The sequence below is a fragment of the Aegilops tauschii genome, chromosome 2 (genome assembly GCF_002575655.3).
Source record: "Aegilops tauschii subsp. strangulata cultivar AL8/78 chromosome 2, Aet v6.0, whole genome shotgun sequence".
Lineage (NCBI taxonomy): Eukaryota > Viridiplantae > Streptophyta > Magnoliopsida > Poales > Poaceae > Aegilops > Aegilops tauschii.
The window spans coordinates 388,913,615-388,927,569 of NC_053036.3; the positions used below are offsets into that span (position 1 = coordinate 388,913,615).

The following is a 13,955-nucleotide window of genomic DNA, read 5'->3' on the forward strand; positions in this document are numbered from 1 at the left end:
GGAACGAGTACTTTGAAAAGAGTTATTTAAAGTATAAAGTTAAAAGTATAATGATGAGATCAAGGGGGAGAATGTTAGGTTGAGCTCTCCACCAATGGGCCCAATGGCTCATTGGGCCCTTGACCCACGCCCTGATCGGGGGCGTCCAGCCCAAGCAAGGCTGGTGGGCCCCTGTCGCGCAGTGCTATAAAGAGGAGGTGGGGACCAGGGGCACGGGGTACGAGGTTCGTCACCGCCACTGTTCCCCACTCCTAACCCTATCCGATCCAGAGGGAGGCACTGAAGCGATGGGAAGCTCCACCGCTGCCACTCATGCACTTCACCGTCGACCTCTACACCGACCGTCGCTGCCCGTGCGCAGTCCTCCATCGACGAACCAGCAATGGCCGGAACGCTAAGGTAAACACCCGAATACAGACAATATCCCACTGATCTACTCCTAGTCGATCCAGTAAGTCTATCAGCATGATCCCAGGAACTCTGATCATTTTCAAGCCAGATTTCAGTCACCGTCGTTGGAGAATTTGAATCCGGCATGCGAAGATTCAGAATTAAATGGGTGTGCAATTCAAACTGTGTCGCACGCCTTCAGCCCTGAAATTCCTCCCCTTTCTCAGAGGGTTCAGCACTTGAGTCCCTTTCGTGGGGTCAGTCAACCCCCATGGCTGCTCGGCGCGTCCCCGCTCGGAGAGCGGTAAAACTCCATGTAGCATATCCCAGATCATCTCCAACAGTGGCTGCAAAAAACACGCGCGTGGGGTAAAAGCCGGTTTTAGCGTGCGCGGGGTGGTTTCGCGCGCTACAGCGGTGGCGGGAAAAGAGGGCGGTCGCGGGAAACTCCGGCGCACTTTATAAACGCGGCGCCCACCACGCGCCCTCCCACCGCTCTCCACCTCGCCACGCGCCCTCTCCCCGCTGCCTCTGCCGCTCTCTCCCTGCTCTCTCTGCCGCTTTCTCGCCTCGCCACCGGGGAGTTTCGGGATACCGCGGCGTCCGCGCGCCCCTTCGGCGCCTTCTCCGCCAAGATTCGGTCCGGCGACATGCGCCTCGGCCTCGGCACCTTCGACACCGCCCACGAGGCCGCCTACGCGTACGACGCGGCAGCGTGGCGCCTCCGGCGGCCTCGTAGAGACATGAACTTCCCGAACGTGCTGACGCGGGAGCTGGCACCTCCCCCGCGGCTTATCACTGACGAGGATCGTCACGACAACCGGAGGCGGGAGCGCCAAGTTGCTCACACACTTTAAGCAAAGCGCCCCTATGAGAGCTCTGGGGTCTCGGCCTTGCCGAGATGGACGAGGAAGCCATTGCGCTGTGGCGCGAACGCTTCCCGCGGGACGTCATCAACGATCGCCAGCTCTACGCCCAAAGAAGAGCGGAGAGGAGGGCGGAGCGAGCCACCTATCGCGAGGACAGGCGTTTGCGGAAGGCGGACGTTCAATTCAACATCGACCTAGGAGCAGCGTCGTCCTGGGACTCCGACGACGATCGGTACCTTGACGCCTTCATTGAAACGTCGGAGGAGGACATCACCGAGGCGGAGTCAGAGGAGGAGGACGAGTAGTAGTTTTTTATCTATCGTTTTTATTAGAGTTCTTTTACGGTACCCTGAAACTAGTATGGACCGTCCATCGTTCTAATCTAGTGGATAAAATTAACTAGTACTCCAACTTAACTATCTGGGAGTACCCTCGCTGAAAATTAGGGAGTACCTAGGCAGTAAGGGTAAAATGGTAATCTCTCGCTAGTAAATTCTAAATCTAATCAAGAAAAGTCGGGCCATGACAAGAAGGATACGGCGGATCTGCCCTACTAACTGAGACGACGGCCGCTGGCCGGCGCTGTGATTGGGGCGTAGGATGCGCCGTGCCTCAGTCGATCCGGAATGCTGCTTGATTGATCCTTTATTGTCCAATCGTTCAACTGATGCCCTGCACGGGCTGCATGGAACGGAAATCCATGGCCAAACCACCGATTAGTTGTTTCAGTGTGTGCTCATGCATGGATGACTAGATATTTTTTACTCATTGATTGATGATCCTTCCCGCGTACATAAGCACTAGCACGGCAAATCGTTCATCCCGGCGGCGGCAACTTCCATGAATCTCCAGCTATTAGGTTAAACAAAAGTACCCTTTTAATCTCTGAGAAAGTCTATAATACCCTTGAATACGAGTGGTCAGATTTAACTAGTACTCCATGTTACTCTGAGGGAGTACCAGGGTACTGTAAAAACTCTCTTTTATTATCTATTGTAGAGGAGGCTATGAACTATCTATGTACCGTTTTATCTATCGTTTATCTATCTACTATCTAATATCTATCGTTTTATCTATCTATGCCTCGAGTCAGAGTAGAAGGAGAAGAAATATAGCGCGTCTGCTGGAGCGGCTCGCGCGCGCTACATTTTGCAACGACCGCTGAAACCGACGCTTCGCAGCATGTAAAAACTGGCTACGAAGGCGCTGTAAACGCTTTTTTAGCGCGCCGCGTGTTGCGCGCTTGTTGGAGATTCTCTCAGTACGTGAGAGACATGATAAATAATTAAATCGTACAGTACATTTTTCTAGCAAACCTTAGTTTTCCTTAATGGAAAACGTGTTTCGGTAGGATCTCACAAGACAGAGCAGTGAAAAGATCAGTGCTACCAGTGCAGCACCCAAAGGAAGGGAGGATAACATATCTTGAGACTTTGGGAGCATGCACGCGTGCATGCCCCCTCGGTGCCACGACTTGACTCGAACGAAATGACGAGTGCGTAGCGAATTGTCGAGTAAGATTTAACGGCGCGGCCACCGGACGAGACTGAGATCAGTACTACTTGCTGCTGTAAAGGCAGCGCAGAGGGTATCGTCGGAGGAAAGCAAGGCCAGGCCAGCGAAATGGACGCACACCCAACACAACTATTCGTTCGCGTTCGCGTTCGCGCCAAGCTAGCCAACGGCCGACGCGAATGATTGCAACATACATGGTGGAACATGGCGCCCATCTGCACGGCCGGGGCCCGGCTGTCTGAGCTGCTTTCCTCCAGAGAATGATCTTCAGAAGATTCTTGGCTAGTTTTCTAGGGTGGCTCATGGCCTCCATGGAATCCAATATGTATATAATGTATCCGGCAGGCTGCCACCAGTACCACCACCGCGCCCTACGAGTGCCCTCCACTTGTGGCATCCACTCACACTCTCCCTCGCTTCAACCCTGCATAAAGAGGAGGAAGACGCTCTGGCCTGAGCTGAAACACCTGACACGATGAACCATCAGGTATTGCCTCTGCTTGGCGTAATAGGCTTCTTGGCGGCATGTGTGGCGGGGGCTGCAGAGGGCGACCGGCGGCCGTACATCGTGCAAATGGACGTCTCTGCGATGCCGACGCCGTTCACGACGCACGAGGGCTGGTACTCGTCGGTGCTGTCGTCGCTGGCCGGCAAGGAGGAGGAGACGGCGCCCGAGCACCTGTACACGTACGCGCACGCCATGCACGGCTTCAGCGCGGTGCTCACCCCGCGGCAGCTCGCGGAGATACAAGGGATGGAGGGGCACGTGACCGCCTTCCCGGAGACGTACGCGCGGCTCCACACCACGCGCACGCCCGAGTTCCTCGGGCTCACCGGCGGCGGCGCTGGCGCTGGCGGCGTCTGGCCGGCGTCCAAGTACGGGGAGGACGTGATCGTGGGGATCGTCGACACGGGCGTGTGGCCCGAGAGCGAGAGCTTCAGCGACGCGGGCATGACGACCAAGGCCGTGCCGGCGAGGTGGAAGGGCGCGTGCGAGGCCGGCAAGGCCTTCAAGGCCTCCATGTGCAACGGGAAGCTCATCGGAGCGCGGTCCTTTAGCAAGGCCCTCAAGCAGCGCGGCCTCGCCATCGCGCCGGACGACTACGACTCGGCCAGGGATTACTACGGCCACGGCTCCCACACCTCGTCCACGGCGGCCGGCAGCGCCGTCAAGGGCGCCAGCTACTTCGGCTACGCCAACGGCACGGCCACCGGCATCGCGCCCATGGCCAGGCTTGCCATGTACAAGGCAGTCTTCTCGGGCGACACCCTGGAGTCCGCGTCAAGCGACGTGCTGGCCGCCATGGATCGAGCGATCGCCGACGGCGTCGACGTCATGTCGCTCTCGCTGGGCTTCCCTGAAACTTCCTACGACACCAATGTCATAGCCATCGGGGCCTTCGCTGCCATGCAGAAGGGAATCTTCGTAACGTGCTCGGCCGGGAACGACGGCTCCGATGGGTACACCATCATGAACGGCGCGCCCTGGATCACCACCGTCGGCGCGTCGACCATCGACAGGGAGTTCACCGCAACCGTCACGCTCGGCAGCGGCAGCGGCGGGAGGAGCATCCACGGCAAATCTGTGTACCCAGAGCACACAGCGATCGCCGACGCCGACCTCTACTACGGCCACGGCAACAAGAGCAAGCAGAAGTGCGAGTACTCCAGCCTGAGCCGCAAGGAGGTGAGCGGGAAGTACGTCTTCTGCAACGCCGGCGGGAGCCTCAGGGAGCAGATGGACGAGGTGCAGGGCGCCGGCGGCCGCGGGCTGATAGTCGCCAGCAACATGAAGGAATTCCTGCAGCCGACTGACTACGTCATGCCGCTGGTGCTAGTCACCCCGTCGGACGGCGCCGCTATCCAGAAGTTTGTGACGGCCACCAAGGCGCCCAAGGTGAGCATTCGGTTCGTCGGCACGGAGCTCGGCGTCAAGCCGGCGCCGGCCGTGGCGTACTTCTCCGCCCGCGGGCCGACCCAGATGAGCCCGGCGATCCTGAAGCCGGACATCGTCGCGCCAGGGGTGGACATCCTCGCGGCATGGGTGCCCAACAAGGAAATCATGGAGATCGGCAAGCAGAAGCTCTACGCCAAGTACATGCTCGTCTCCGGCACGTCCATGGCGTCACCGCACATCGCCGGCGTGGTCGCCCTGCTGCGGTCTGCACACCCCGACTGGAGCCCGGCAGCCATCCGCTCGGCCATAATGACCACAGCCTACGTGAAGGACAACGCCAACAACGTCATCCTCAGCATGCCAAATCGATCACCGGGGACGCCCCTCGACTACGGCAGTGGCCACGTGAGCCCCAACCAGGCCACAGACCCCGGCCTGGTGTACGACGCGACGGCAGATGACTACGTCAACTTCCTCTGCGGCCTCCGCTACAGCAGCCAGCAGATAGCGGCCGTGACCGGCCGGCGAAACACCAGTTGCGCCGCCGGTGCGAACCTTGACCTGAACTACCCATCGTTCATGGTCATCCTCAACCACACGACGTCGGCCACCCGGACGTTTAAGAGGGTCCTGACCAACGTCGCCGGCTCGGCGGCAAAGTACAGCGTGTCGGTGACGGCTCCGGCAGGGATGAAGGTGACGGTGACGCCATCAGCACTGTCTTTTGGAGGCAAAGGCAGCAAGCAAGGGTTCAGTGTCACCGTGCAGGTAAGCCAGGTGAAGAGAGCAGGAGATGACTACAACTACATTGGAAACCATGGGTTCTTGACCTGGAATGAGGTTGGAGGAAAGCATGCTGTCAGGAGTCCAATAGTCTCAGCATTTGCTCAGTGAGGAGAAATACCTGCCAACATAGCAGGAGCAGAAATAAAGGATGACCATAGGAAAACAATAAATTATATAATACTGATCACAAGAAGTAATACATAGACTGAAAGCAAAGGAGAGAAAACACACCAGGGTACTGATGATGTCAAGTGTATTTAGCCTCTGTAATTTATAAATTTGTAAAAAAAATCTCAACAAATCACATTTGGCCTAAAATGAGCTAGCAACACATATTCCACCAGTTTGATTTGCTTCAAAATATGTAAATCTCTAAATGTAACAGGGTGTGAAATTATAAGCATTATTACATGCTTGTTTGGAAATCTCAAATGGCTGGCATATTCTCTATCAAGAACAGTGATCGGTACCAGTATACACCATACATAGGTTATTTGTGCATAAGAAAAATGATGATAAGTGATTGTCTGCTTTTCCAGATGTTATTGATATTTCCACGACAGTTACAAATAATACTTCAGAAAAGGGCAAAGTGGATGATTTTTACGATACATATGAATGATCCATGTCCTAAATCCGGGAAAAAAAAGTGTAAGCACCACATACACCACCTGCGTCTAAAGCTTCACTCCAGTACCTTTGAAACCACGTGTAGCATTAGACTGAATTTTAAATAAAGCCCACACAACTTCAGAGCTCCAAACTGAATACCGTTGGAGAAAATAGGCTCATAGTTTCACAAATAGAAACTTCAGCAAAAATATTCTCTAGTGCAGCCCCATCACCATTGGTGTCTGCAAATTGATTTAAGTCAAGCAGTCATCAGACGATCCCAGAACTTTGATCTCCATCATGTGGCACTTGATGTGTTTCAGCTGCATTTAGGTGTACCTGAACATTCTGGTGATCGCCGGAAATTCCGATCATATTACTGTGCTATACCTCCTCACTATTCTACATAGCTCAAACTCTGAAAGACACGGTAAATGGATGTAGCCACTAGCCAACAGCACCACTGTAGGAGCAGCTGCAACTTGTGCTACTGTCCATGAAAAATGAGATAATGGAATTAATTCAGTTGGATATTATCAATAATAAGCAATTCAATCTCTAAGGAACCCAAGTCTATTGTATCCTACCATTGGTTCCACTCAGGCCACTCGGAGCCACTTGCTATGCACTAGTCTTCAGCATGGAAAGATTAAAAATCCATGGCACCAGTCTGTTGATACCGCCTGCCAAAGTACTTAACAATATTCCTGCACCTAATCTAAACTATTTTTCTTTCTCAGCTTTTACCTTAGTGTGTGGGTCTTCTTTGTCAGCCCAAGGAGAGCTAAAGATTACATCCTAGGCAAGCTAAAGGGTAATAAGAAGAAGTTCTGCATGATAACCAAGGTTTAGCTTGTTGAGTCTAGATATACATTGCAGATTAGAGACAATAAATAATAGGAGCACAAGGTTTAATAAAACATGCTTTGAAGAGTTACCTGGGACAATTAGCTCAGTATTAGCAGACCCACAGAAACAACAATTGCACTGACATAACAGAGAGAAACCTTTTCAGAAGATAAAATTCAATAGTTAGATCTTAGATGCTTCTGTATACAGGAACTAAATGATTAAGTATTTACTCTAGCTCTGAAAAATAGCACGGAAATTTTAATACATAAGGGGTGCAAAAGAAGAAGAAAAAAAAGGGCAGCCCGGTGCATGATGTGAGGCACATAAAGTAAAGTATAAGAAAAATCTTAACTTGACCTCATTTAACAAGATATCTCTAAGGGCCTTAAATATTCGACCCTGTTGGTTTGACATCAATGATAACAATCATGATTCATTACAACCCTCAAGGTAAAATAAAGAGGTCCAGCAATCCTTTTTTTTCAGAAGTACATGAATATTTACAGTAAGTTGTGTAGCTAAGGGATAACAAGAAGCTCAAGTTGTAACTCCAACTTTACCTTCCCTACTCTTTCCACTAGCTGGCAGTGAAAAATCAAGTATATGGGAATATGAATCTGGACCAAGTAACAATATAACGTTGTAACCAAAATGGTCACTGTTGCAAGAAAGAATTCTCAATGGCCCTCACATAAACGGCTTTTGGCAGAGTTCCAGTAATACTATGTATTTTCTCTCCATCCTTGAATAGTAAAACAGTCGGAACCCTCTCGATATTGTAGGAGTTTGCAGTTTGTGGGTAATCATCAGTGTCAAGCTTATAGCATTTTATCCTTCCAGCGTACTCGCCCGCAATCTCGTCGACAATTCGATGGACCATTTTACAAGGTCCACACCATGAGGCCCAAAACTCCACAAGCACAGGTACATCACTGCATATGACATTTTGGTTCCAGGAACATGCAGTGATTGCTTCAGCTGTACAAATGGAAAGAACACTACCGTTACATATCTTCTCTATACGTGCAGACTAAACTCCCAAAGAACTAAAAACAGATGAAGTTAATTAACAGAGTTCAGAAAATCGAACATGTGAAAGAAGTGTGTAGGTAGGTACTAGTCTTCACTGAGGTGAATCACAGAGATTAACTAAGCTAATTGGTTCTTGTATGTTCTAAAAAGGAAGGATCTACGCATTAGTGCAGCTTGTACGAACTCACAGTCTGGCAGTACCATGATAGTGAGCGCGTGAGTTATGACGCTATGGCTTTATAATGTGTAGCAGTGCAGCAAAATAACACAATGAGGCCAGGCGTACAATGCGTACTAGTATTTACCAATGGAACAAGCAATCTAAGAACTGAACATGGGGCTGTATTTTCCTCGATAGTACATTAGACACTAGTAGCACATCAGCGATTAGCTCACACACATTGACACACCAACAACCAATCTAAGCACTGAGAACGCTTCATTCCTGAGCTTCAATCCTCAAACAGTGACATACTTCAATGAGAAGCCTATTCGAACATAAAGTTGAATTTTACAGCGAGGAATTGGGATTGCCAAGGCACACGGTTCAACTTTGCAACATATTCAAGCAAGTGGCCCGAACTTAATATATATGATCAAGTCTTCTATCCTGTACTAACAAACTACCTGCACTAAGGACTAATAAGAAATCATACGAGAAACGAAGACATGGCTGGCGTCCGAGTGAAACGGAAATGGAACTAGCGGTTGAGGAGCGAGCCACGAACTGAAGCTTAAAACGGGGATCACCCAGCGAGGAAGCCCTTACCGCCGGTGGAGTAGGCGCAGCTCACCCTCGCTGTCCTCGAGCGAGTCGTCAGGCGCCGGATCCGGGACGCGGCGTCCGGCCGGTGGGCCCACCGGCGGGCGGAGGAGGAGCCGTAGCCGTAACCGACCCTCTGGCGGATGGGCGCGGCGGCGGCGGAGGGAGACAGCAGCGCCGTGGCGGAGCAGAGGTGCCGTGAGGCCGCGGCGGCCATGGTTTGAGGAATTTGAGAGCTGGGGAGTCGTGGCGGAGAACGTAGTGGGTGGAAACTTACGAGACGCACGCAGCAGGCAGCACGCGGTCCGTTCGAGCTCATTATGTTGGACGGCCAAGGCGGAAAATGCGCGAGTGCAAACGCAGCCGTCCGATGGCGAACGGGCGGCGTGGGCGGAGGGAGGGAGGCGCCCCACGCCATTTCCTTTCCGGGCGCCTTCAGTTCGCGGGAATACCACCAGAAATACTAGTGCTCGAATTCTCGGACGAGATATTCCATTCTTTTCCATGAATCAAAGGGAAGGGATCAACATCTCTCTCTCATCCACCTACCGTCACCGTCGGCCCCATGAGCGTGGCCAACCTAACCAAGAGCCGGAGCGCATGGCCCACACACGTCACCGGGCCCACCTGTCACCGTGTCAACAACTCCGGTTATCCACCGCCGGTCCACGTGTACCCGCACCTCTCCCCAAACCGTCCAAACAGCAAAACGAATCAGAGCTTCTCGTTTGACTCGTAAATCATTTCTCCTCTCCACCCGCGGCTGCAAGCAAATTATCCTGGAACTATTTTTTCCTCCTCCTCTTCCTTTTCGTCGCGAAACGGAAAACCGCAGCTCCGGCTTCGGAGGCCCCCAAATCTCGGCGGCCCCCCGATCGATGGTCCGGCAGCCCGCCGCCGTCCGCCCGTGAGCCTCCGCCCTCCCCCTGCTCGCTCGCGCGCGCGATTTCTCGCATTTCCCTTCGGTTGCGTGTTCTCTGTCGCCTTGCATCTGCTCGCTGCCGCGGATGGATCGGGGGCAGCAGCAGCAGCAGCAGGGCGTCAGCCTGCAGCCGCACCGATTCGACCACCCCCGGATGCAGTACCCGCAGCACGGCGGCGGCCGCAGCCGCGTGCCGCCCTTCGCGCGCGGCGGCCGCGGCCAGAAGCACTTCTACCGGCCGCCGCCGCCCCCGCCGCCGTCCATTCAGGCGGGCGCGCCCGCGCGGCACAGGTACGAGGTGCTCATGGAGGCTGGCCGCCTCGCCGCTGAGTACCTTGTGGCCAAAGGCGTGCTCCCGGCGGCATCGCTGCAGCGGGGCGGTGGAGCTGGGTGGGGTCAGATGCCGCCCGCGCCTCCGTTGCCGCAGGCTCAGGAAGCCCCGGCGTTCTACGACTCCCGCCGGAATGGCCGACAGCGTCTTGATGATGAGTACGGTAATCCTAACCCCCGCTCACGCCGGAACCATGGTGGTGATTACAATGGCGCTGACAATGGTAACTACAATGGGAGGGGGAAGAGGAAGTTTGGGGCTTACAACAGGAATTCAGAGTGGGGCCGGGACAGGGAGAGGAGTAGGGATTATTTGGATAGCCGGAATTATGGTGATGATGACGAGGAGGATAGGGCTCCTGGGTATAGGAGGGACCGGCGAGCCAGTGCTGGGATTGATGAGGTTGGGAGTAGTGTCTCGGGCGTGGCCGGGGACAGACCAACATCAAAGCTGGAGGCTGTGGGGGAGTCAGAGTTGGAGGATACTGGCTCAAAGGTGAGCTCTAACAGTAATGTCAGGAAGGATGTTGATGCCGTGCAAGAGGTGCAGAATGAGAATGAGGCTAATAAAATGGAGGAGGATACTAAGGTGTCTGATTCGGAGGTCGTTGAGAAAGGGATCAACAGTGAGAGTATTCATAATAATGCTTCTTCTGGTGTTGTTGAGGAGGGGGAGATAAATCATTCGCCAGTGCCCTCAGATGACAAGCCTGATGATGGCAGTATTATGGACGAGAAGGCTGAACATGACAAGAGTTTAGATGACAAGGCTGAAGATGAGAAAGGATCAAGCGTTGAAAATAATTTGCATGGTGGTTGTCAGAATTTGTTGAGCAATTGTAATTTTGCAAGAGCCCCAACAAGACCACGATCAATACCTGCTCATAGGAATGGAGCATCAGCCCATAGAGATACTGCATTGGCCAAACAGGTAGATCTGGCTCCTCTGATGGTGATTGATGAAGCAGCAAATGACAGCTCCTTGACTAATGTCCAGGGAGACAATAAAGATGACCTTGTCTGCCTAGAACATACTGACCCAAGTCTTGCTTGCAATCAAATGGTGGAACACATGAGACTCCAAGAAGAAGCAGCACAAACTGAGATACGAGATGTGCAAGAACAGAACAGTACTGCACAACATTACACAGTTCAGGAAATTAAGGAGTGTGATGGACTGAATCCTACACTTGCTTCTCAGTACGATTGTTCGAAGCTTCAAGTGAGGGAAGAAGTGCAAATTTACAATATTGACACACCACCACAAGATGTAGACTTGATTGATTCAGCTGATAAAGGGAAAACAACAGATAGTGTGGAATTATTACCTAATATCAAAGATGAAGCTGTTGTCACGATAAAAGAGGAAGAACTTGGTCAATCTAGCTCATTTAAAATATGTGATCTCAACCTCATTGGTAGTCCAGAGCTTGCTGATATACGAAATGATCCTGGTTTCGGCCAGTGCTCCAGTGTTGTATGTTCAATGGAGGCGCAAAATCAGCAGCATTTTGATTTTGGAACAACTGTGGGTAACAATGCTGGTAATACTGACAGATTTGCCCAAATTCCATTAAACGATAAGGTTATTCAAATAATTGATATTGAAGATGACCCTCCAATTGAACCTAGTGTGTCTGATACTTTAAGACCAAAGTAAGTTCCTTCATCCTCCCATCTGTCTGCTATTTCATTCTGCTGATAGCATTTTTCAAAATATCGTCCGATAAATCATTTAATTGACTGATTAATCCCTGCTCGGTCAGCCACCAAGTAGCCAATGAACTGATTTATGGGCCAATTCGCCTAGTAATCCCCTACTTGCCAGCCGGCCGAGCAGTTACCAGTTAACGATTTCCTAAACATTGGCTGATAGATACACAAGACAAGAGTGAACATTTCATTTCCTTTTTGACATTATGGATTTATCATGACTGGCCTTGAAGAAACTTGTCTTGGACTACTTAAGTTTAGGCAATCTTTTTTGTGTAGCCACTAGCCAGTTAAGCAGTAATTGGCTCAGTGATCTTCAAAAAACTGTTGATAGGTAAATATGCTGGAAACTATATGGCCAATAGTTTCATTACTGATTTCCTGGAAAACATTGCCATCTTAGCATCAGCAACAGAGGGCATTAATATAATGAGCTACTGCATTCACAGTAAAAGAGAACAAGTGACTCATTTGTAGCTACTGGAATTTGAAGTAATTCAGCTAAAAAGGAACATTTTGTCGATTGCTTTCTAAACCAAACCTACTATGTATATGTGAAGCAGCGTGGCACTACGCCAAAGTAATGCTCAAGATGGTACAACCACGCCTTCAGTATATTTGTGTAGTCCACCGGTCAGTAACATGGGGGAACCATTTCAGTGGCCAAACCAATCATGTATAAGACTATAACTTGACACCTGTTTTATAAGTTGCCTTGATATATATTTCTATATCCGTTATGCTTGCTACATGCTTCAAATTTTTTTAATCTATTTTTCCGTACTAATACAATCTGCTGTCTATCAGAAGTGAGATGGTATATCCAAGCATGGATAATATGATGAGCTCTAGTGTGAACACAAACATTTTCCCTGGCACGCAAGATGGTTATAACATCGCAATTCCAGATTTCCTTGGTGCTGATATGCCATGCTACCCACCATTACATGCAGACCTTCATGCTGAGATGGGCCTAAATGATCCAGAGGTGAGGTTTGCTGGTACTGGTAGTCCGCTAGAGCAAGTGAAATTTCGTGGAGTTACCATCATAATGCCACATAGCTTTAACAAGTAATGAATAAATATATTTTTCTTGCAGGTCATTACTGTCATGGATGATCCAATATATGATTCTCTAGGTGATATTGGTAATTGATACTTCTCTATTATGTTCTTTTTATATTTGTTTTGTTGTTTCTGTGAAGTGCGGCCTACCTCTCATTTACCTACTTCGTAGAATGTTGAAACTTATATGACTACAAAAAATATGCCAAAGTTCTAATTTCTAAACTTGCAAGCACTAAGGTTCAATTCATATTTGGTGTTCTGCACATATCGGTTATCCTTGCAGCATAGCCTTTTGTATTTAGTGCAGAAAAATGAGATAGTGGAAATGCTGATGATGTAGTGTGCCTATACTTTGACTTTAGTCGGCAAACCACAACTATTTGTAGAATTGGAAAAAGGGGGTGTCTCATACTAGATTTTAGCTTATACTTTGAGCTGTATGTGCGTAGTTTGGGTCAGCTCACACATTCCAGAATGCTGTCAGTTGCCGGAGCTGTGGATCATATGTTTGCATAAAATCATCTAAGTTCGAACTTATTCTGTGTAGATTGCTTTGAATTCCTTTTGTTCCCCTCTCAAGAAAAGAAAAGAAAATGAACAACATGCTAGTTTTGCTTGTTGAAAAATGCAGCCTGCCGTCCATGACAGCCGCGTGATGCTTCTAAACTCCTGGCATTATGTTCCGTCTTTCCCCAAGACTGGGTTGCAATTTCTGAAACTGTTCTTTCATTTTTCCAGGTTTTATGGAGGTTTGGGACCAGCAGCCTCCGGACTACAAATTCTTCTGATGTGGCGCTAAATCTTGCTGCTGAAACTGAATTCGACGAATGAACACGAGTTGTTCTAGTATTAGCTGGAAATAAACATTTAAATTTCTGCTGCAGCACCAGCAGCATCTCACGGACACAACAAACACACGAACACACGTCCAGTCCAGGATCTTGGCCACTCCGTGAGGACAAGGTCTGCACGGTTTGCTCAACCACTAGAGTAGATGGTTAGTGTTTTGGTCGTCTGGACCTAGCGCACGAGTGTACCATAGTTTCCACAGCATTTTGTTCATTTGTTCAATGGTGTATTCACCCCCGAAGGATTGTTCTTTTTTGTATAAACAGTTTGATATGTCATACGTAAATTTAAATTTGTTGTTTCGCAAGGTTTGTGTTCATCTGCTGCTGAAGTAGTCGGGCCGGACCGGACCAAACG

General features: G+C 50.2%; 3 protein-coding genes across 13 annotated transcripts; 2 read left to right on the plus strand and 1 right to left on the minus strand.

Moving 5' to 3' along the window:
* The first annotated feature begins 3,129 nt into the window (after positions 1-3,129).
* LOC109740469 (subtilisin-like protease SBT1.7) lies at positions 3,130-5,880 on the plus strand. The gene has a single exon (XM_020299529.4). The coding sequence runs from the start codon at positions 3,250-3,252 to the stop codon at positions 5,563-5,565; it is 2,316 nt and encodes a 771-aa protein (XP_020155118.1). The 5' UTR covers positions 3,130-3,249; the 3' UTR covers positions 5,566-5,880.
* Positions 5,881-5,950: 70 nt separating this feature from the next.
* LOC109740470 (thioredoxin M3, chloroplastic) lies at positions 5,951-9,145 on the minus strand. 11 transcript variants are annotated; one of them, XR_012202806.1, is made up of 6 exons: positions 8,723-9,142; positions 7,482-7,899; positions 7,008-7,076; positions 6,657-6,899; positions 6,409-6,559; positions 5,951-6,311 (listed from the first exon to the last, which is right to left on the minus strand). XR_012202806.1 is itself a non-coding variant. In XM_020299530.4 (2 exons), the coding sequence occupies exons 1-2, from the start codon at positions 9,132-9,134 to the stop codon at positions 7,577-7,579; spliced, it is 735 nt and encodes a 244-aa protein (XP_020155119.2). In that variant the 5' UTR covers positions 9,135-9,145; the 3' UTR covers positions 5,951-7,576. The 11 variants fall into 11 exon arrangements, 1 of the variants encoding a protein (XP_020155119.2); XR_012202805.1 differs by having other exon boundaries at positions 7,008-7,899; positions 8,723-9,145; XR_006670191.2 differs by having other exon boundaries at positions 5,951-6,559; positions 7,008-7,056; positions 8,723-9,143.
* Positions 9,146-9,451: 306 nt separating this feature from the next.
* LOC109740473 (uncharacterized) lies at positions 9,452-13,905 on the plus strand. The gene is made up of 4 exons (XM_020299532.4): positions 9,452-11,624; positions 12,489-12,669; positions 12,781-12,829; positions 13,488-13,905. Exons 1-4 carry the CDS (start codon positions 9,724-9,726, stop codon positions 13,535-13,537), a joined length of 2,181 nt encoding a protein of 726 aa, XP_020155121.1. The 5' UTR covers positions 9,452-9,723; the 3' UTR covers positions 13,538-13,905.
* Positions 13,906-13,955: the final 50 nt, after the last annotated feature.